The sequence below is a fragment of the Passer montanus genome, unplaced genomic scaffold, assembly GCF_014805655.1.
Source record: "Passer montanus isolate IOZ18808 unplaced genomic scaffold, ASM1480565v1 scaffold26, whole genome shotgun sequence".
Taxonomy (NCBI): Eukaryota; Metazoa; Chordata; class Aves; order Passeriformes; family Passeridae; genus Passer; species Passer montanus.
In genome coordinates this window covers 6,798,709-6,821,376 of record NW_024367261.1, presented here as the reverse complement: position 1 = coordinate 6,821,376, position 22,668 = coordinate 6,798,709, and the positions used below count along the sequence as shown (strand labels likewise).

General features: G+C 41.5%; 1 protein-coding gene across 2 annotated transcripts in view; it reads left to right on the top strand.

The window, feature by feature from the left end:
• Nucleotides 1–6: 6 nt before the first annotated feature.
• Nucleotides 7–22,668, top strand: part of MBOAT1 (membrane bound O-acyltransferase domain containing 1) — a 55,762-nt gene continuing 33,100 nt past the window's right edge. For both annotated transcript variants that reach the window (XM_039712198.1, XM_039712199.1), the window contains exons 1-2: nucleotides 7–151; nucleotides 22,521–22,666. In XM_039712198.1, coding sequence (XP_039568132.1) covers nucleotides 62–151; nucleotides 22,521–22,666 — 236 coding nt within the window. In that variant the 5' untranslated portion in view covers nucleotides 7–61. The remainder of the gene's footprint in view (nucleotides 152–22,520; nucleotides 22,667–22,668) is intronic.

Sequence of the window (22,668 nt, the reverse complement as noted above, 5' to 3'; positions counted from 1 at the left end):
GGGGCGGGCCCGGGGCGGCGGGAGGTGCGCGCAGGTGGCGCCGGCGGCAGCGGGATGCGGCATGGCCGAGCCGCCCGGAGCCCCGCACCGCACCACCGGCTCCACCCTGCTGCACCCGCTGAGCGCGCTGCTGGGCATCCCGCTGGACCAGGTGAGGCTGCGGCGGGCACATCCCGGGGGCATCCGCAGCGCGGGTCCCTGGCCGGCAGGGACGGGCGGGGTCTCGCCGTGCCTGCCCGAGGGCCGCGGAGCAGCGCGGAGAGCCCGCGGTGGGAGCGGGCTTGGGCGGGGGCCGCGCTGCTGCCGGCGGGGAAGCGCTTCGTGTTTCCCGGCAGTGCCTGGCGCTTCTCCCGCTCTCGCAAGAAGTCGCTGCTGGATGCTGCTGGGTGCTGTCAGTCACGGTGCTGGGCTGACTGGGGCAGGGTTTGGAATGCTTCGGGAGCTCGGCTGCTGGTCCACCTCTGGGAGCTGCGTGGTGCCCTGTAGGGAATCCTTACGCTCAGGCGCTGCTCTGGTGACTGCAGGACTGTAGAAGGGAAGCTCAGAAGCCGTTTCCAGCCTAGTCCAAGTGCCTGAAGTGCATATATGGAGATAGGCAGAGCACACAGACACACTCACAGCTGTGTGGGAGGGCAAGTTTGCATTAAATCCTTAACAGCATCATAGATTTTTGGCTGTGGTGGTGTTTTCTATTGTTAATAGTCTCCTAGTTAACTTTTTCCCTAACAGGCAGAAAAACGTTGCTCTCCCCTACCCCCTGCCTTTTATTGTCCCTCACGCCTTCATGCACCTGCTGCCTTCCTGCATTCTTTCAGCGACAAGGAAGTTGAGTCTGGAAGTTTGTGCTGACCAGAAAAAGACTCCACCAAGCTACTATGAAGCTGACCTGTGCTCTAAGAAACCAGGGCAGCAGAGGTGTGCTTGGTAAAATATCAACAGAAGATTGAGATTTATTTGCTTTCTTCTGTTTGCAGAGTGAGTGGTGCTATGTGTCATTTTTTACTACTGTTTGTTCTCAAAGCTGAGTAAGGAATATGTCATTTTGTAGATTAAACTCTTTCATCTAACCATGCCAGTTTTCCCCTTTTTTGACAGAAAACAGGTTTTGATGCAAGAAGAGAGATATGTTGCTCAACACTAAATCAGTCAAACAATAAAGGCCTATAATTATCTGTGAGCCATTAGATTAGGAGAAGGCACATGAATAGTGATAACTTCTTTTTTGAGGTATTCCATGCCATGATTGGTGAATACAGGAGCACCAAAGAAGCCAGGAATAGCAAACGTTTGCTGTTCCAGCTTGTTTGTGGTGCCACAGTGTACGTACAGTGTTAGGCTGATTCAGTTCACAAACAATGAAGTCTTGACAGACTGCAGTTTTTCTTTCTAAGCTTTCAAAGTCTTGCCCTTCCATTCAGCTGAGGTGATACAAAGATGGTGTTGTCTGTGGAGAAGATCCTTCTTGTGCTCTTCTGGGCCTGAGGATGCTTCACTGTGTCTGGTTGTGTGCTGTGTTTGTCCCTGGGCTCTGGTCTCAGGGGTGCTGGTGGTGGGCACTTCTGTGTTTGCTGGTTTGTGTCTCACAGCAGAAAGCAGGGGCCTTGTGCTCTGGGCTCAGCAGTGTGGCTGGGCTCTGTGCGTGTGTGTGCAGTGTGGCTGCTGTCCCTGCCCATGACCCTGCCGGCTCCAGTGGAGCAGGGCAGTGATAGGGCAGGAGGAACCCCCCTTTTCTGGGGTTCATGACAGAACTACAGCATAGCTGCAAGGAAATAGAGCTTTCCTCACCTGAAAATCCCCCTGTTTAATTGTCCCTGTGAGATTATGCCACCAATACTTTTTAAAAATTTCCCCCACTCCTCTTGCCTCATTGCAGTGTGCTGCACCATGCCAAGCATCAGGGACTTCTGCTGTCCTGGAACAGGATAAACCATATTGTGGGTGTGCATGGGAGCACTGTGCCACCACTGTTCCCTCAAATCACATGAATCTCAACTCTGACCTGCAGTGCTAAGGCCCTCGGAAGCAAAATAAAATCTTTTTTACATGACTTTTCTGCCAGGTGGATTGCTTTCCTTCCTTGTAAGAATGAGACAGTGTATTGCTGAAGCAGAGAGAAGTTCAGTCACTTGCTCCTCTGCACAGAATGGAGCTCTGTATATGAAAGACAGCTTTGCCCAATCTGAATCCCATGTGGAGCAGGGACTGGTTTTACAGGAGCCCCGTAGTGCAGTGCTGACAGGCTGACTGTGCCTTCTGCTCAGTGCCAGGCTGCAGCAGGGGAGGTATCTCTGATTTGCCACTCTGTGTCTGCATCAATCTGCTTGGCCTGTTGGATGGTGGCAGCCCCAATCTCCCTCTGCTCCATGCAGCTGGCAGTTCCCTGTGGCTGGTCCTGAACCTTCAAAAATGCCCAGAAGTGCCTGGAGAGCAAGAGGTAAAGGTGGAGGTTAGACCCTCCAGGTCACTGTGATATGTGAAAGCCATATGTCTCTGTGTTAAATGAGCAGAGGACTTGTCCCTTCTTTTATTGAGATGGTTTTCCGTGAGAGCTGTGCTATGAGAGAGATTTCACTCTATGTAAAAGACCAGGAAAAAAGCTGAGCTGAAGGTCTGAGAAATGAAGTATCCTTTCATGGCCGGGGCAGAAAAGCTGTGGTAATGGTACTTGGAAAATGTTTTGTCATCTCAGAAGCAGCTGTTGTGTCACTCGATATGGGAAGCATGGATGACTGAAAATGTTGTTTTTCATATTGGTGGTTTTCTTAAGTAAAAAACTGAGACTTTGTTTTAAAAGCAGCCCAGAATTACAGAGGATGGAGCTCCTCTCTGCACTGTGTACCTGGCAGAGCACTCACATTTTGTTTAGGAGACGGTGAATTGCATGAGTTTAGGAGACATGAACTTCTGCTTTAGATGCTAAAACAATCCTGATGTGTCAGCATGTATTTGCATGTCTCTTCAATGGATGATTGATCTTTGAATTTAGCATTGAAATATTTTTTTTTTAAGAAGTGCTATATGTGGTAACAAGATTAATGATCTTGAAAGAGGATGAAGTCTCTCTGTGTTCAATTAATTCTCATATCTCAGGAAAGCAGACTTTGAAGTTTAGCTGACTTGTGTTCTAAAAATATCTGTCTAGGTCAATGATATACCTTCAGCAGCATTTGCAGAAGAATTTTGGGGTGTTTTTTATTTCCATATCATGTATTCCTCAAATAATTGATACTGGAATATCATCCCTCCAGTTTGCTTATATAATGACTTTTGGAAAAGTATACACTTTTTTTGTTATACATGCCCCAAATAACCAATTTTGGTGATATAGTACTCTCCATAAATCAGTGAGATATGGGAAGTTAAACATTAAACTTTTCATAGTGTAATTTATGTAAACAAAGCTCATGCATGTAAAAATACTGTGAAGAAATAAGGATACTATTTCAAGCTATATTAAAAGTAAATTTAATGGCATTGTTTATTCATGTGTAGTTTTACCATGCCTTCCTAAGCTCTAGGCATCTCTAGAAGTAATTCAGGCTCAGAGGGTTAAGACACATTGATTAAAAGGTTTCACTTCTCAGGGTTATTTTGTAGTACCCTTGATGTGCCAGGCTATGTATTGCTTTAGAAGTAGCAACCCCAGTGCAAATGGTCAACTGCTGTACAACAAACCTTTCATTTTAACAGGCCTTGTTACCCTGACCTGTTGTCAGACAGTACCAAGGCTGCTGACTTTGAGGGAAGCAAATTCAGAGGAAATTCCCTCAAAAAACTGTATGAGCATCTTCTCATGTTTATATCAGAGTGCTTTTAATTTTGGTGTTTCCATTGATGAGGCCAGCCATGTTTCCCCAAAGAGTAAAAAAAATTTCACTTGAACTTAATTTTGTCTGCTGATGGGAATGAAAAATTTTTCATTTTAATTCTTTCATTGTAGGTCATTTGCATATTTGTATTTTGGCAGCAGTTTAAATAAAAAAAAACTAACTGTGGAGGGATTCTGGAACATGCCTCTGAATCTTGGGATAGTTGGAGTATTAAAATTTCCACCATTCCTTAAGTTTTAAAAATTCTGCATAAAGCATGCTGGTGAACTGGTTTAAAAAGGAGAAAGAAGAAAAAGTATATGTATCTTTTTTAACTTTTACAAAAATCAACATGTATTCTGATCCCAAAATCAGGATGGTTTTATTAACTTTTTTTTTTTATGTCTGACTTCAGTTTTACTTCTCTGTTTTTTGATTTAACTAGTCAGAAGATCTGTTAGTCCCAAGCCTCTTTGCATGACTTTTCTTATCCAGGTTTTGGGCAGCGTAAAGTCAAATAAAACACTAACTTTTTACAAACTTAACTGACTTTTGTCTGTGAACTTTAAGGATCCTTTAATGGTTGTCAATAGAGACATTAGAAAATGTGATGCTGAGGAAAGAAAGATAATTTGTTACATATCAAAGTGAGATAACTGAAGGTGGAAGTTCATTAAAGATTTAAGCAGTGTTAGTGTCAGGTTTTTAACTGAAAAAAACTGCTCTGAAGCTCTGGCAACAACTGTCATAGTTGGTATGAGCTATGTACTATTTCAATTTCCTAATGTCATCATTTTACAATTGAAAATTCTACATTTCCATTTTGAATTGCAGCAGTATTTGTTACATTAAATCCCTCCCTGCCTAACACACTCAACTGCAAAAAAAATAAAAGCCATATAAGTCTTAGTAATCTGAGAAGCAAAAAGAAAAAATGAAATTTGCATTCAACACATTTATAGAGAAATATTACTTATATTGCCAAAACCAACTTTAATTTTGAGCTTTTCTGACTTTTGAGTACTTAGGCTTTGTAAAACTGTTTTCCTTAAAAGAAACCATTAGCTTCTTATTATAATGCCATGAAGGAGAAGGCATGTTGTAAAGAACAGAAGAATCTTACTGACCCTCCTTTGGGTCCCCAGTTAAACAGGTGCTTGTGAATAGGGCACTTTATAGTGCATTTGTAGTAAATCCATTCTCTTACTCGTTTCAGTCACTTGTGCAAGGTCCAGGAGTCTGTATCCTCCTGGGACAGCCCTGGGCAGAGGTATGATACTTTCTTCCAAAGTTTAAGACCGTCTCCAAAGCATTTCTTTTCTGTTCAGGTCAGCTATCACTAACACTTGCAATAAATACACATTCTCCTCTGCTTTGGAAATGTGTGCTGCCTTTTCCAACATGTTCTCACTGTGTTTGGCACTGTAGTCTTGAACCTTATGGCTGATGTCTTGATACTATGAGTGTAAATATTTCCACATCCCTCATGCCTTGAAAACAAAGCCTGTCCTATTATGTTTTTTAATTTGGCAGGGGACAAAAGTGCAACTGGAATCAGCTGCTTACAATTTTCCCCCTTTTAAGCACTTTCCTTCTCATCTGTGCTAAACAAGATCTGGAAAAATAAACGTTGAAGGGCTGCATAAAGCTCCCTGAAACCTTCTCTGCGCATTAATCACGCCAGCACTGATCTAGTGGTGCTCTGCAGCTATTTTGAGAAAATCTAAAGTAGTGATGAAGCCTCTTGGGCTCCAGCCTAGGGGTCCAGGCACTGAGCACAGAGCTGGCTCTGTGTTTTTGGGGGAGCCCCTGACGCTTAGGGATTTGCTGTGCGTTTGCCAGCCTGGCACGGTATTTAATACTCTGGCTGCTCCTTGGCTCCTGTTACAGTTCACAGGGACGCTGGAGGCAGGCTTGCCAAGCTGCAAAGGGCTGCTGCTAGTCCCTGGGCAGGGGAGGCTGCAGCACTGGGCTTGGCACTGCTGTAGGAATCCAACCTTTTGTGCTTGGCCAAAATCAGGGAACAGGTAACATGATTTTTAAAATATGTCAACAGGCCACATTTTACTTTGGAGTGAAAAATATCCTTCTCTGTGTTACTTAGTAGTTACAAATAACCTTGAGGGTATCAAACCTCATCTCCTGGATGCTTGGATAGTCTAGTGAGGGTAATTAAGGAGTTCTTCCAGAAACTCAGGCCTGCCCTTAAAACTACAGCCTGGTGCAAAAATTTATACAGTTTTTTCACTAACAGTGGTGAGAGTGTTTATGTTAATATGTAGTTTGGACCAGAAGCGTGCTTTGGGAAGGAATCCCTTGACTGTTCCCACTGGGCACACTTTGGACACAAAGTGGCCCTGGAGCATCTGCACAGGGTTCCTTTCTGAGAATGTGAAGCCAGAGGGTGCTCCCCAGGGACCTGGAGTGCCTCAGCTCTTGAGGGCACACAGCACTTGAGTCCAGCTCCTGTGAGCCGAGACCCTACAGACAATGAATGAGGCACCTCGCCCTCAGCTGCTTTGCTCTTCAGAGCCATTTTTGCTCCACCTCAGCACCTGCAGAGATGGACATAGTGCAATCCTCTGACCTTCTGGTGGTTCCCTCAGCGTGCAGCACTGGTCAGGCTTGTTTGGTCACTGCTGAATAGGTGGAATCCAGCCCGTTCTGCACAGGGCTCAGCCAGGACAGCCCTGCCAACAGAGAGAACGGCCCACGGGGAAAAACAGCGAAGGGAAACCCTTTGGGTGGTCCTTTCCCAGAGCAAGATTGCATCAGTCCCCCTTCTTATGACCTCGATTGGGAATGTTTATTTTCACCAGCCCTTTTTTTCCCTTGGCTTAAGGCATTTTAAACAGCTTTTGCAAAATCACAGGTGAGCACAGATGCACAACCAAAAGCACATATTCCGACATAAATGGTTTTTTTAGAAATTTTTTGGACGGGGTCTACTGACAGTGTGTTGCATCCTTAATGGAGTTGAGTAGAAATATTTTTTCTATTGTGTTTTTGGCTTCCCTGATGATAAGAAAATTCCAGGCTTTAAAAAACCAATCTTAATAGTGTGAGGAAAAAAACCCTTGTAAACATATTTTTGAATAAAATATGTTGAATCACTTACAAATTTACAAAGAATTTGTTCTCAGTCATTCCTCTAACTGTTTGTAAAATAACCAAATGGAAGGCAATTTTTAAAACCAAAATCCAAAGTATTAACTAGACAGCTTTTCCAGCCAGGAATTATTTTTTTTTTCTTTAGCAGGAAATGGTACTCATTGTTCTGAAAACTTTTAATGAAGTTAATCAATCAGTCTGTAGCTGATTGATGAGTGAGTGTTGCCATGCTGTCTGGTCTGAGGCAAAACAAATACTAAACATAAGAGCAATTCTTCATTTCCCTCTTTCTGGTTGCTTTGTCCTTGTAAGATTTGTGTTTACCTGGTGAAGACTGGCTGGAAAATGGGAGTTTTGCCTGTGCCCTCATGTCACACCCTGCAGTGTAGTGGGTGGGAAGCTGTCTCATAGCATGTGAGCTGCCTACCTAGGTGACTTAAGCAAAAAGCAAATACACTCGAGTGTATCTGGCTGCTAAATCCCAGACAAAGGCCTGGCTACCCTATGGAATAGCAAGTTTTAAGTTTTTGATCAGTGAGAGATTATATTCTGTGGTCTTCAAGTTCAGTGAGTGTGTCAGGTGGGGACATCTGGGTTGGAAAAGGGAGGCAAGAATATATTCTTTTAAATAATTCCTTTGGATTACGTGCAGAATACTAGAAAAACTAAATAACAATTTCAGGCCAAGAAACAGACTTCAAATGCTGACTGTCATGAACTGGGTGAGTGTTTGCTGCTTCCATAGACCCTGGTCTTGTGACAGAGCTCTAATTGGACTTCAACAATTTCTTCATTTGTGGTTTCTTGTTCAAGTGCAATTTGGCCCTGGTATGCAGATAGGGCAGGAATGGGGAAGGCAAAATGACAAGGCAAAACCTAAAACAGTTGAGGACCCCCTGCTTTCAATATTTCTTGAATAACTCCTGTGCTTGTTTTCATGCTCATGTATTGGTTTTAAGTAAAACTTTTTATTTTTAAAGGACCACTGAGTAGAAAAGTTTTAATTTTTGACTCTTACATCTGGCTTAAATGATATTATAAACTGGTGAACGGAGGGTTTCTTTTCCTGTTACCAGTGCAAGGAATGTTAAACAGAGTAGAGCAGTGACTCTTTATCTCATGTGCACACACAGAGGGCAGGTTCAAATCCCTGACTCTTAGGGTTTGCACTAAGTATTTATACCAGCAAATTCCAGCTGATAGATCACTAATTTATCTGTTTTAGAGAGAGATTTATAATTACTGTGTTCACTCACAAGTGGAGTTTAAGTAGTCTGACATTTACACTTCTTATGTGTCAGGGTTTCTCAGGATATTTTGCCAACTATGCTGTATAGAAGGTGAAAACAAAGTAGACAAATGGAGACAGTGATTGAGAAGTTAAAGTTCATTTTTTAAAAATTAAATTCAGTTTTTGATGGCAACATTAGGCACCTACAGTGAGTTGTAGGCACTGTTAGGACCCACAGTTTTCTTTGCCTCAGTGTGTATGTTTGTGTTCATGCTAATTCTCTAGAGGCAAAAAATTGTGGTCTGTAGTTGCCACAGCAACAATAACACTGCACACAGAGTATGGGTGGGTTTTCTCTACTTTGTACAAGAATGCTGAAAGTGCAGGCATATTGCTGTGAGACACTGTGAAATATGATAGACTCTTGAGAGAAAAAACACTTGCTTGTTTTTTGTTCAGAGAATATAATTTTAATTTTGTGTTACCTTTATTGCCACTTTTCTGATAGGGTGTTATTTCCCAATTTGCAAACCTAACGTTGCAGAAAGGAAAATGGGCTCAGCAGTTTGGAAAAAGAAAGTTTCAGAGGTGTTCTGCTGATGCTAATCAGTAAATAAGAAGGGGATTAGAACAAAGAATGCTCCGGGCAGAGTGACATAACTATATTTCTGTTCTATTGTGGTCAGTTTTGTCAATGAAAAGATGACTGTAGCTATTCTTTGCCATGAATCAGGATGAAAATTTGAACTAGATAAAAGAAAAAACATACAGGGTAAGCTTATTTTCTTAAACCTGCTAAAGCAAAGTGAAGGAACAGAGAGGTTTGCTTTAGAAATGTGACTTTTAAGAGGGATCGTGGTGAAAGTGTATGTGAGCAGCATGAAAGAAATCAATCTAGGCCTTAGAGTAATAGAATGTATTGAAAGATCATTTAGCTTCAATCCTTATGCCAGGAACTTCCACTAGGACATGTACTCACAGCCCCAGGTGGCCTTGAACACCTCCAGGGACGGGAGTTCACAACCTTTCTGGTCAAGCAAAGAAGGGACTTATTCCATTCTGTCTCCCAGTGTTTCTTCACATTCAGAGAGACATGTGATAGGCTGCACATTCAACAGTGATTAAAATTAGGGTGTTTTTCATGTAGTCCAGTCCTGGCTGTGAAACCCTTTCAGCAGGCAAAGGCCAAGAACTTGGCCAGAGCCAGAGTGGATTTGGATGTTTAGATGAAAGACATGAGTTTCTAGGGTAAGCATAGCTTAAGAGAAATACGTTTTGGAAGTACCTGTTCTTTTGCTGGCTCCTTTCTGGGCTCGTTTGCTCTGCAGGCACTGCTTTCTGTCAGCCCTGCCTCTGGTGTTGCTGGTGCCTTTAGGATCCCAAATCACTGCTGACAGTCCAAAGCATGGCTACTTCCATTATGGGTGGGTGGCTCTGCTAGAGTCATCATCCCCTCCCAGACCTTGACTCATGCTGGATTTATTACTTGAGTTTCTTCACATGGTGATAATATAGCAGGAAGCACCAGATCTCTGCAGGGAAGATTAGCCAACACCCAGGAGAGGTCACTTCTCTCACATCCCACTTTCAGGCAGCCCCAGCTGCAGCTGTCCTTCTGTTTATTAGTTTATATAAAAAGTAGCTGGCTTCTTATATTATTTGAAATGTATTCCCCTGTTGGGTTATCCTCTTGCTTTTCTGTTCTGATTTTTAACTGCTGGGGGATTTTTGTCCATATGCTGAGCACTTCCCCTCTGTTCAGTTCATGCTGCATATCTTTACAGCAGTATTTGATAGTTTCGTGATCTGCATATATTCTTTGAATAGATTATGCCAGCAGGTGTCTGGTGAAGTCTGTCTTCATCCTTTGATGGGGTTCTGACATCCTGATCTCTAGTCTCTTATCTATCTGTTTATCAGTCATACATTTTTATGTGCACCATTACCTCAGTTGCCTAGGGGTCTCAGTCTTCTTGTTTATTTTTTTTTTTTCTTAGATAGAGTTGAGTTAGTGTTTAAATTATTGTCAGGAGAAAATAGATTCTGTGTCTGCCTTCTCTTTCCTTTTCCTGTGGCACTTCAGTTTTTGAGCATAGTCACTAATAAAGATGACGTACCTGCCCAGTTTTAGAAGACCCTAAATGGCAAGTGTGCCTGTTTGCTGTGTCTAGGATCATGTTTTTGCAACGGCTTGGAGAATTTCTGTCTACGAGATGGTGGCCTCATTTATTTGCTGACTGGTGGAACTAGTGGCTTATGGCCTGGAAAAGCTTCAGGTGGTCTTTGGGGACCCAGGTCGCTGCTCACCCCCAGCTCCTGAGTCTCCCCCCCTCCTCATCCCATATAAACTCCATTCTGCTCATTGCTCGGGTGCCTCCCAGCATCAGAGAAGCTGAAACGCTCCCCAAATCTGAATCTGCATCTTAGTGCTACAGCAACAGTGGGAAGAACACCATGTGCATTTTGAGATAGCGAAGTTTGCTAAAAATCAGACCTGAAATGCTTTCTCAAAGTGCCTCTGCCATATCCAGATGTTAGTGGTATAAAACCTTGCCATAGAGAGGTGGAAATACATTTTGTAAGCCAGCTGGGCAGATTGTGCAATGTCCTAGTTCTTTCAAAGCATGTTTTTTTAAGCTTTATGTATAAAGCTCTTGCTTGAAAGGGAAATTATAATTGTTTGTGCAACTTAAAGGATTGTTGAATTTCTTTTCCCTGGCTATGTTCAAATTCTTATGGTATTTTGAGAAGAGTTCACTCGGAGTTTTTGGAATTTTGTTGCTGTACTTTGTTTCTTGGATAATAAGTTGCCTGTCACTACACAGTAGGAGCATCACTGTAATAATTTTAAAATGTAAGGACATTCTTCTCTTTTTTTCCTAACTGTTGAAGAGGAAAAAGTGAGACTTATTCCCATTGCCTAAGAAAAGTAAGTTAAGTTTCTGCTATTGCTGACTCATAAGCATGGCAAGAATACAAAAATACCATGATTAAGGCAAAGGTGAGTGAGTTTTTTCCTCCTCGTATCACAGTTGTCTTTGGAAAATACCAGTGTTATAAACCAAAGTTCTGCTGCACTTTATGCAAATAGAACTATAGAGCTCCAGTGGGGGGATATGTAAAGAAAGCTTTAACGAGGCAAGGAAATTAAATCTTTTTTCCTCAAATATAGTATAGTGCAAATAAAATTAATGTATAGCAAAAGCCAAATATCTCTTCTTTTTTTTGTTTGTTTGCATTTCTTTATTCACCAACTGACGCTTGTTCGTGCTGTGTGTTTTCCTGTTAGTTTTTGTTTTGATTTGGTTGCTAAGTTTGAAAACTAGGAAATGTGGGCTTTTTTGGTTTTCGTTATTTGTTTGTTTAATTTGAGGGGGAAACCCCTCAAATTCCTTCAGAGCATGACTTTTTTGAAAGGTACTGATGATTTCCAAATATGTTTCTTTAGTGGAGGTTGAGATGTTTACTTGTGCCAAGTCCTGAGCACTTGTCATCTCCAACTTACTTGTTTTCAATAGTGTCTGAAACGGAGTGCCTAAAATTAGACATGCTCCAAAGTTCAGCTTTCAGAGATATTTGCTGTAGATGTAAGGTGCTTGTAACAGGCATAACTAAACAGCTGGGATTATGTTCTTGTCTTTTTGCATGGCTCACGATCCAAAATAAATGACCATGGAGCAAGTATGCTGCAAATTCTGCAGGAATAAGGAAGGAGAAAAAAAGCCATTACAGGATATTGTCACTGTGCACATTTTGTTGGTGTCATCTCTTCCTGCCACGGTTGTGAAGGCATTAAAAATAAGTCTGCAGCCCACATAAATGAAGGTTGGATAAACATGTAATATATTGAAAAACACAGGGCAATCATTTTACTTTTAAACTGTAGAACAATAGGAAGGACCGGTATTTTGTGGTTGTAAAAGTGAAGCTGGCAGTTAACAGAGGTTTGCAGATTCTACATGGTCACTGTAATAGCAAAGGAATTAAATGAAGATAATTGTTCTTGAATTTGGAAAAAAAAAAAGCAGCACATACACAGTTCTTTGGAAATAGGCTAGAAATGAAGAAATAGCTATCCATAAAATCCGCTGGCCAACAGAATCAAGTGCCTTGGGGGAAATGTGTGACTCGGCAAGCTGCTGGAAAGTATAAAGTTTTCATTGTTTTTGGAAGCAAAAAGAGTGAGTTTTACTGCCTCTTATGTTTGCAAATATAATTGTCTAAATATAAACTGATTTTCCCAGTTAAATGGTTCTGACTAAGGTTTACTGGCAAAAAAATGTGGTTGTGCATATATTTCCTGCCCTTGTGCCGTGCTTCTTTTTTTTCCCCATGTGAAAACCTCTCTAATGTGCATCTGGTTGAGCTGACTGAAAATAAATTCTAAAGAAAAAAATTCTCTGCAGATTCACTGCACGTTTGCTCTGGCCCTTACTGCTGGCTTCCCAGAAGTTTTGTGTGTCCTCTTCTGTCCATGAAAGGTAGCTGGGAATACTTCCTGTACCTCTTTCACCAAATTCTGTTGACTGCATTACTGGAAAAGGGTATGGTCTCCCTTTATTTTGCTAGGTTGGAGCATAAGACAGCAACATAGATCTTCACCTTTCCATGTTGATGTACCCCAATATTATGTTTCCATGCTTGTCTGAAGCATGTGCTTTGTTCTTCACTCCCTCTGCAAGTGCTGTCCCTGTGTATTTCTGAGACAGAAAACTGCTTAGGCCAGGAAGAGGACAGGAAGAAGTGAGGTTTGTAGCACCTGCTTGGGGAAGCAGGAAACCAAGTTTGACTACACCCATTGTGTGGGAGCATTGTTACCCTAAAACTCTCCACACATATCTAGCCATAGATAACGCTAGTTTGCTTTTCTCCTGACTGGCACTTTTTTTTTTCGTTCGTTTGGTTTTAGGTTTGTGTTTTGTTTTGTTATATCCCAGTTCTGTTTCAGGCACTTGAAATTAGTGTAGCATACCAGCTTCTGGAATATGATACCTTTTTATGGTGTCTTTAAGTGTTAAACCAAAAATTGAAGTGTGAGAAACTACAGGTCATTTTTGAAAACTTAATTTCTTACAAATAAATGAAGTCCAGTTTCACAGTCCAGGGATTTCTTTTTGCTTTTGGTAAAATTAGTGTGTGTAGTATAAATACTGTTTAAAAATCTGCACTGTACATTTCTGCACCTAAGCTTACTCATCTAGAGTATCTTTACAGTAGAAGTACCTGTTCTAGAGTTATGCGTCAGAATTTGATGAATTCCAACCTAAAATTGCCTTTTTTCCTCATTGAAAAGAAAAGAAATTTAGGTGGACAAGCTCTGCTATTGAGATGAGCATAAGGACAGATAAAATCTATCCTTTTCTCTAGCAAAGTCCATGCATAAACTTTTTAAGCACATCCTAATGCTAATTTTACAGTGCCCTTTTTTTAGTTGCTATGAACATGACTGGATGTTTAAATACAGGATGTTCCAGATTTTCTGTGTTTAAGGGCCTAATAAAGGGTTACATAATACCATTGCAATGTCTGAAAAGTTTAGTCTTTGATCAAGCCACTAATTCCAAGGATAATGTGCTTAAATTTAGCACAGTGCTGACAGTTTCTACAGTGGGGAAAAAAACCAACTTTCTTTTGGCATAGAATAATCTGTCAAGTTGGCACTTTTTCCCCCTTACTGATATTTGTTTCTTTCTGTTGTGTGCACTTACTGGGATATCACTGGGATAATGAGAACAAAACTGCTCTGTTTGTATTGGTTTGTTTTTTTTAAAGACCACTGACATTTTACTATAGAAAAGGAACTGAAAATAGAATTGCACAGACATTACAGCAGCAAGAATGGGGCGAGTTATTTTAGATGTGCCAGTTCCCATTCTACTGATGGATTGCACTTTAAGCCTACTGTTTTATTTTTAAATTGATGAATATGTGCAGGCTCAAGGCTTTCATCTGGCCTGAAAGTTAAGTGTGTTTCTGAATTGGGACTTTACAAACACTGCTATAAGGATCCTGCCATCCCTGTGTTCAGGCAAGCCCCAGTGGTATTTGGGGAAGATAATTTACATTGAAGTCACAGAAGGCTGGTTGGGTAGACAAACATTTGTCTGTAGTCCTTCTTTATGTTTTGAATAAATCAGCTGTGTACTTATCAGTTACACAGAAAAAAATGAAAAGGTGCTTGGCTTACTGTGTTTTTTTCTGAGAAAAATCAGCTCTGTGTTGATGCTATTCTTAGTGCTGCTTCTTTGAAGTTATTTACTCAAGAATGCAGATGTAGAAACTGGACTGAAATCTCAGGATCAGTGCCTGAGGCTGGTGAATTCAAGCTGGATTGTGTCTAATGAGACCTGTCTTGGTCCTGCTTCCTTTTTGGTGCTATGGTGTCCATCCATTGTCTGTGATGGATGAAGGGACACAGTATTGTGGACTGGGAGCTCAGCAGTGCTCTTGAGAGGTGGTGTGAAAATACCTGTTTGGGATCAGGGGCACTCATCACATCTGAAGAGACTAGCTGGGGTCAGTATCTGTTACCCAAGAATTCCTTTCTTGAGAAAAAGGTGGGGAAGTGGTGTAGTTAATGGTTATGGAAACCAAGGATCCAAGCTCCAGATAGGTGCCTGAGCCCTGCAGGTGGCTTAGAAAGAGGGGGAAGGGAGTGCTATGGTGTTCCCACCCTGGGAACTTCCTAGAGTTCAAGGGACTTTCAGAGAAGGCTTTGCAGGGACTCAAGTGTCTACTTTGTTGTATTTTGCTCTCCTGGAGTTGTTGTCTTCCTTGTTTCTGTTAGTTTTCACTTAAGCATCTCACTCCTAACTTTACGTATGTTTAAATGGGGCCTTCTGAGCTTATCTGACAGAAGGGCTGGGGTGATGCAGTGATGTGGTGATAAAGTCAGTCTGTTCCCTCTTCATCAGCATGAATCTATGCATAACCAAGGAGGGTGGATGCTACAAGATGCCATCTTTCCTATCAGAAGTACTTGATCCCAGGGACTCTTTTGTGAGGAAGCAAAGCTGGTAGTTCTGGTATTGGTTTTTTTTGCTTGTTAATTTTGTTGGGATTTTTTTGGTGTGTGTGCAAAACTTCTTGTTTGGATAACAACACTTCAGTCCTCTTTTTCTTTTCTTATTAAAATACCCTCTATACTCTGACGTCCTAGCTGTATTTCTGCTTTTAGACATGTCTGACGCATAATACTGTGAAATGCTCCACCTGCACAGAGGTATGTAAAATTATCCTTTTAAAGTATTTTTGGACTTACAGACACTTTAATTAGTGTGCTGCCTCACTGCTGAGCAGTCTGAAGAAGCGAGACAGATCTTCTAATAACCTAGAGGCATTCTGGTTTAAAAGAACCACCAGAATGACTTAAGGCTCCAGATTGTTTGATTTTCCTGCTGTTCCTATTACAGGTAGGAATTAGTGCTGACTATCTTAGATACAAGGGAATTTCGTCATTTGGCATCACTTGCTGAGAGAGCAGTAATTAATGAGGTACAGGTAGTGGCAGAACATCACTGCACATAAATGATCCTTGCTTAAACATCTGCTCAACATACAGAGTCATTACAGCTCAATGTGAGAGCTGCTGACAGCGAGCTAAAGCTGTTTTTGGATCAGGTCCACATATTAAATTTATCAAAGGTGAGTGTATGGGAGCGTGACTTAGCATTATGATGTAGATTTGGCTTCTCTTTTGACTTAAATGTTTTTCTTTTAAAATTTTTGATGACTCAGTGTTTAATCTATAACTATATTTTGTATCCTGCTAGTGATTATTCTGCTAGTGCTTTCATAGAGGTAATCAAGAAAGAACATCTGTTTCAAGTTTACAGTCTAAATCATGGAAGGATATTTGACCCTGTAAGTAGGGAAACAATTTACCCAGGAAAACAGCACAACAAGCCAAAATACTGTCAGTTTTGTATATGCTACTTCACCAACTCCATTTTCTGCATGCAACTGCACAAAAAACGCCAAGGCTATGACAACTGAGTGCTGCTTCTGAAGAGGACAATAATCTTAAATTAGTCATGCATATATGCTTTTCTCTCTCTGCCTCTCCCATTACAGAAATTCTATTTTCAAGCCTTTGCTTCTGCCCCCCAAAATCTTCCATAGGAGTCCCACAATGCAAAGCCAGAGAAATAAGTTGTTTCTGTATAGTACTGGAGATGTGACATGTCAGCAGTAGAATGAGTATTTTCCCAATGTAAGTTATTTTTTCTCTTCTCTGATCCATGTTGATTGCAGTCTGCAGTGCCTGGCTATGAACAGAAAATACAGCATCCTGCAAGTGTCAGTCAGTCCTGCTTCCTTTACAAATAAATGCCTCTTTGTGCTGGCTCTCAGTGCACTGAGTTCTGTGTGAAGCAATACCACTATGGGCAATAAGGGGAACTGCATGGACTGTGTTACATAAATCCTTTTCCTTCATGGAAGCCTAGGTCAGAATTCTAGCAGTGGGAAACTTGACATGGTCTCTGTGGTATTGCCCTCCTTTTTGGAGGTGCTTGTCCTCTCCCTGTGTAGAGCTAAATGATCTCTGCAGAGGATATTTGTCCTTATGGTTCATAAAAATAGTCTGGAAGATCAAAATATTTTGAGAAATTTCAGCAAGTATCAGATAACTTTGAGATCTGATTAAAGACTATTCCATCTCTCTTTCTTAACACGCCCCTTCTAAATATCACACTTTTGATGTTATGAAATGCTGTAATAACAGCAGGTCTGTTTTTCAACATCAAAGTAGAAATGTCTCCAGCAAACTCAACTTAAACATGTTGTTTGCCAGGTGTCTTTGGTTATATGTGCAAAATAATCTTTTAAATATGGAAAACAAATTACTGCATTTCTGTAGTTCTTGCTTTATTCTTTGGAAGAAAGGCATCACCCTGGAAGATGGGACTGATCTGTAGCAGAGTGGAATGCCTTACTATGGCATTCCCTTTCCAAAATACTACCCAAGCACTCTTGTACTCCACAGACAGTGGTTTGACTTGAGTTGCTGTTGCTGGCAGTAGTTTCTGTTAGCAAGGTTCTTTATGCTTTTCCAAATACTGAAAAGAGCTGTTTGGTCGTCTGTGGTAAGTCTGTGAATAGAGGAGAGCGTCTAATTTACCAGATAAAAACCTTGTAGCAATCTCCTAAAGTACTGCTCAGAGCTCATTAGTACATGGCAACAGAGTATCCTGACCATGAGATGTAACTTCATCTTTATACTGAACCACCATGAGAGGCCTCTGCTCTTATACTTCTGTTCAGCAAATAAAATGCAGCTTTAAACCTTTATTCTGTCATTTGGCTGGTAAGTCCAAGGCCTGGAATAAACTAGAGGTATCTTCTGCCATATCTATAGCCTGACTGCATCATCTGACTGCTACATGTTGAAGTGGACGTGGACCTGGATGCTGGCTGGGATTATTCTGACAGCCTGGCTGTGCTCAAACACACTTGTACCTCTCTCTGTGAATGTCTGTCATCCAACAAGGGGCAAATCAATGATTGTCAGAGTTACAGCATTAATAGGAATTTTGCTTACAGAGGATGGTCTGATTTGGGTAATGGACTTAATTGGCATTTGGAGTTTGGAGAAAACTGTGTGGTCAATTTCTTATATGCTCCTAGATTTTTGGAAAGTGAGATCAGATTTTCTGCACGCCTAAGGGAGGAAAAATGTAGTAGAGGAAAAAGAAAGTATTTTTGTGGTCAAAACAGAATGCAGGATATTTCCTTCTGATACTTAATTGTGAGGAAAAGATTAAAAGCAATAAAATAAGAGGCTATGTGTTTGTACTTAACTATCTCTTCCTAGACTGTGATCTAGTGACTCTCAACTGTGTATTGCCACTTTTTCAAACAGGGAGATTTGCAGATGCAAGGCTTATGGGGTGAACAGAACTGAAACTTCCTGAAGTGGCTTATCAGTAGCCTACCTTCAACTACAAGAAGCAGTGACCAGGACTCTTTGTAATGATTTGGTTTAAAGGTGTATAGTCAGATTTTGTATCCTCTCATGTTTTCTGTTTCCCATCTCAAGAATTTCTAGCTAGGAAAGGCACTTTCTCTTTTCTCTTTTTAAGATTTTTGTGAGTAATTTTTCAATGTATCAAGCAACACTTTACTTTTCTCTTTGGAAATCCTCTATGGCTCCATGGCTTTCCTGTTATATGGATTTGACAAGTTACTACTTTTGTTTGAGTTTATTTTTGTTTTTCCTCCCCAGCCTTCACCATGGAGCCAGTTTGCTTCCAGCACAAAAAGTAATAATTGCTCCTATTCAGTGTTATGGACATCAGGCTCATGTCCTGCAAAGGGTGAAATTTTTAGATGCACCTATTTAACTCCAGGTATTTGGAACCATTATTTTGTGGTTTGCCAACTGGCATTTGCCCTTAGAAGTGCCCACTTGCAAATGGTTAATTGGATCAAATAAAATTCTGAGCAAAAACTGTATGGATTTCCTCTGAGAGTGGTTAGGAAGTTGAGGAGATGACTTTGCTATGTAAAAGGCCTGTTGATGGAGATGACTGAAAAGGTGGTTCCAAATCCCTAGGAGTTAGTGTTTCCCCTTCACACAGTACCAGTCCAATGTTTGCAAGGTTCACCCTGTTAAAAATGGGAGAAGATACAAAGGCTCAAGACAGATGGAACTGACCTTTTATGTACTTTGAGGGATTGGATTATAGCATAATCCAATAGGGGGATCTTGAAACCACCATGTTTGGCTATTCCTGCATCAACATTACGGGTGCTTGGTGGGTTGGTTTGACCTGATTGCTAACTTTGTGTAAAACTTAGATTTGCAGTATAAACATCACTGCTGAGTTATTGCTACTACAGAATTTGATAGAATGCAGGGAAGAACTACAGTTTATTTTTTTTCCTTCGTTGTTCATACCTGCTCTGGATCCATCAAACCTTTTAAAGTTGAGACTAATAAAGAATTAAAGGATTAATTAACCAGACAACAATAACGATCGACTTGGTTGCGCTGGAGCTGTTCCAGATTTTCTCTCTCTCCAAAAGTGTGGATATCTTGTTTCTGTATTGCAAGGCTGTCTCCAGCTGGCTGTGACTCAGACACAAGTCTTCCAGATGTCGTTGCAGAATATTGTGATGAGACTGCCTTTCTGTCTTCCAGTGTTTAATCATGGAAAATTAAAGGAAGATACTGTCTCCTTTTGGCAGCATATCATGTGCTCTGGTTCCTAATTTTATTACATCTTACTCTCTAGAGCATGGAAGAAAGTAACTGTAAAAAGCAAAGGTGTTTCCTTTCTCATAGCGAAGTTGAAACCAGATGTGCAAAATTTTGGTGGCAACACCAAAGAGATGTGGCTAGCTAAAAACACGTGTCAAATGACTTGCAATGCTGTAAAAGGTTAATTGGCATATAATTTTTATTTCCATGTTGTTTTTGCCTGGACACCATTCATCAGTGCTCAGAAGCCCTGAATTTTCTGTTTGTAAAGTGTTTTTAGCAACAGTGGAAATAACCAAAAGGGAATAGTATGAATCCTTTTCTCTTTGGAAAGAGAAAGGAAGGAAAGTGTGGCTTAGTTCACTTATGATGCAGCACAACATTTGTTAAATTCTTAGGGATCTGTTTACTTGGATGCCTTAAGTATGTAGAATGAAGAATAAAACTAATGTCAAATGGAATGCAGTAAAGTTACTCTCAGATGAACTGTCAGCCTTTGTGTGTGTACATGCATGTGAACACTGCATGTGTTAAACATGGTACACAGAAGTAACTAAATAGAAGAAGTTATATGAAAAGCTGTTGCATCTCTCTATTCCCGTGTGTAGAACAGAGCAAGTCTGGTCTATTGCCAGATTACTGCTTGCTGAGTGCATTGGGTCTGTGATGTTTGGCTGCTGTGCAGAAACCCTTATAAACCAAAAGCTCATTGAAACATAAGGGCGATGTTTTGACCTGGTATGAGACTTTGTGCCAACCCTTGCAAAAAGAGCATGGAGTCTTGGTTAATTGTCTCAGTTAATTTGCACAACAAAATGAAGGTGTGACAGTGGCATGGTTGGTAGCACAGGTAACACATACTCAAAGGCCAAGACAAGCAAAATGTACAGGTACATGAGGCTGCTGAGCTGTCCTTCGCTGGATGTGAGCCTGTGATGAAGTCGCTGCCGCTTTTTTGCTGTCATTCCCTGCCTTAGCTGTTTAAATAATGTTACAATTGTGTCTGCTCTGGGATCTTGCACTTTCCTTATGCTGTGTGTGTGAACCTCTGAGATCCCAGCATCCTTAACATCTCAAACTGGGCTTACAAGAGCCAGATGAAAGTAAAAAACAAATGCCTACTTATTGTGATGGCTTTTGCTGGTTTAAAGTTTCCATGAATGGTGCTGCACAGAGGGAGGAATTGTCTTTCAAACAATCAACCACATCACTACATCACTTTCTGTGAGTCTTTGCACTTTCCTTCTTTATGCCAGATGAGAGAAGCTCTGCATGCCACAGAGTTGAGCTGCACTGGATGTCCCAGTGTGACCCTAAGTTGGAGCAGGATTGGGGGGGATTCAGGTTCACTGAATTGGCACTGATGAGTTGGCACCCATCAGTCTTGGGAACTTGCTTGGAAAGGATGCAATCAGAGCAGCCCTGTAGGGGCTTCAGCGGTTTCTGCTGCCCGTGGAAGGGTGGGAGCAAGGTGTTAGCATTTTGAGTGTAACTCTGTGGTGACAGACAAGTTCAGGACTTCTACTACAGCATCTGGGTCTTGTGAGACCAGTGGAATTTTTTTTCTTTTGTTCTTTTTGTTCTATAGATCTTGCACTAAAAAATGATAATTACTTGCTTTGGTTATAATTATGTGATAATATTTATTATAAGTGCTGGTTACTTGCATGAGCAAGAAATAAATTGATATTTTCTCTGCTCCAAACAACTAGAATTCAGCATACCTAAATATTTAAATTGTTGCATTATTCTATTGCATGACTGCCTGCATCACTGAAATAAAGCAACTGCACCAATGAAGCCAACAAACCTTTAATGGAAGCATTTGTATGAACAGCTAACACCATGTTGGATGTAGTCCACCAGAATAAAAGCACTTTGGGGCTATAGTATCTTGTTAAACACATTGTAAATGTTTTTGACAAGAAGCCTGGCAGAATCCAACCAGCCCTGGACAGCCAGCATGTCAGAGCATTTCCGAGTGAGATGTATTATCCTGTCCTGGACTGATAGCTTTGGATAATCCTCTAATCCAAGTGATTGCTTAAATGTTGCAGCCTGCTTAGTTTTGCTTGGTCTGGGACGACTTGCTGCTGGAGAGCTCAGGTTGAATTTTAAAAAACCCCAAAAGATTAAAAAGAAAAAAATCAAAAAAACAGGACTGCAACACTGAATAATGAATTTACCTCCAGCTGTCCAGGGTCCAGGCTGGACTTCAGGATGTTGTATCCCAGTGGTGTATTTGCTCTGTTAGAGACAGCTCCTGGCTCTGTTTTCGCTCTGGCTTTGATGTGTTTTTCTTCTGACTTGTGGGATTTTTGCTGAGTCTGTCAAAGAGAAGGTGACTTGGAGAAGGCAGCGTGATGTCAGTTTTGCTCTGGAGGACACTGAAGTTTTTTCCTGTCCTTGTGTCTGACAAGAGTAGCCTCTATTCCTGTACTGTTTGCCCTCCTCATGTCTTGTGCTCCCACTGCCACCACTAACCTCCTTGCAGCGAGGCCAGACTGATTTTCACATGCAGTAGCCAAAGAACATTTGAGAAGCATATTCTTTTAGGCGTCTGCTTAATGGTAGAGCAAAGTTGTTTTCTTTGCAGTCAAACCACCAACAATGGGGAGTTGGAAGGTCTGTGTGGAAGATGCTGTGGAGTGGAGGAATTCAGCTAGGACGGCTGCCTTGTTGTCACTCCTAGTGAGCAGGGTCACATCAGGATTGTTGGTTTTGCTCTTGTGTTGGGGTGGGGGAGAGTCAGGTACTGGGGTAATATTTCAGAGTCCCAGACTGCTTCCTGGCCCCTGCCTCTCGCCAAGAGGACTGAGAAGGGGAATGATGAGCCCTGCATCTGGGCCAGGCTGGCAGCAGAGCAGAGCCTGCCTCTGAGAGAATGAGAACCACCAGAGCCCCAGCTGTACCTTGGGGTAGATGGAGCCTGACCTTCCTTGTCTGCTTCTGGGTGGCTGTGTGCCTGTTTAATCCCTTCTGTCCCTGGCCAAGAAAAGTTACCACATGAGTTCGAAGTGAGAATGCTGAGAAGGGAAAATTCCTAGCTCATTATTTCGTCCCCTTTTCTTACCTCTGCTCTCAATTGTTCTGAGAACAGAGAGAATCCTCCCCTCCTCCTCCTCCAAGAATCAAAACAGTTTTTTGTTTTGCTTGTCTTTTACAGATCAATTTTGTAGCCTGTCAACTGTTTGCACTTTTGGCTGCATTTTGGTTTCGTATTTACTTGAGTCCCAGTCATGCCAGCTCCGCTGTTCGCCATGCATTTGCCACCCTCTTTGGAATATACTTTGCTGTCTTCTGCTTTGGGTGGT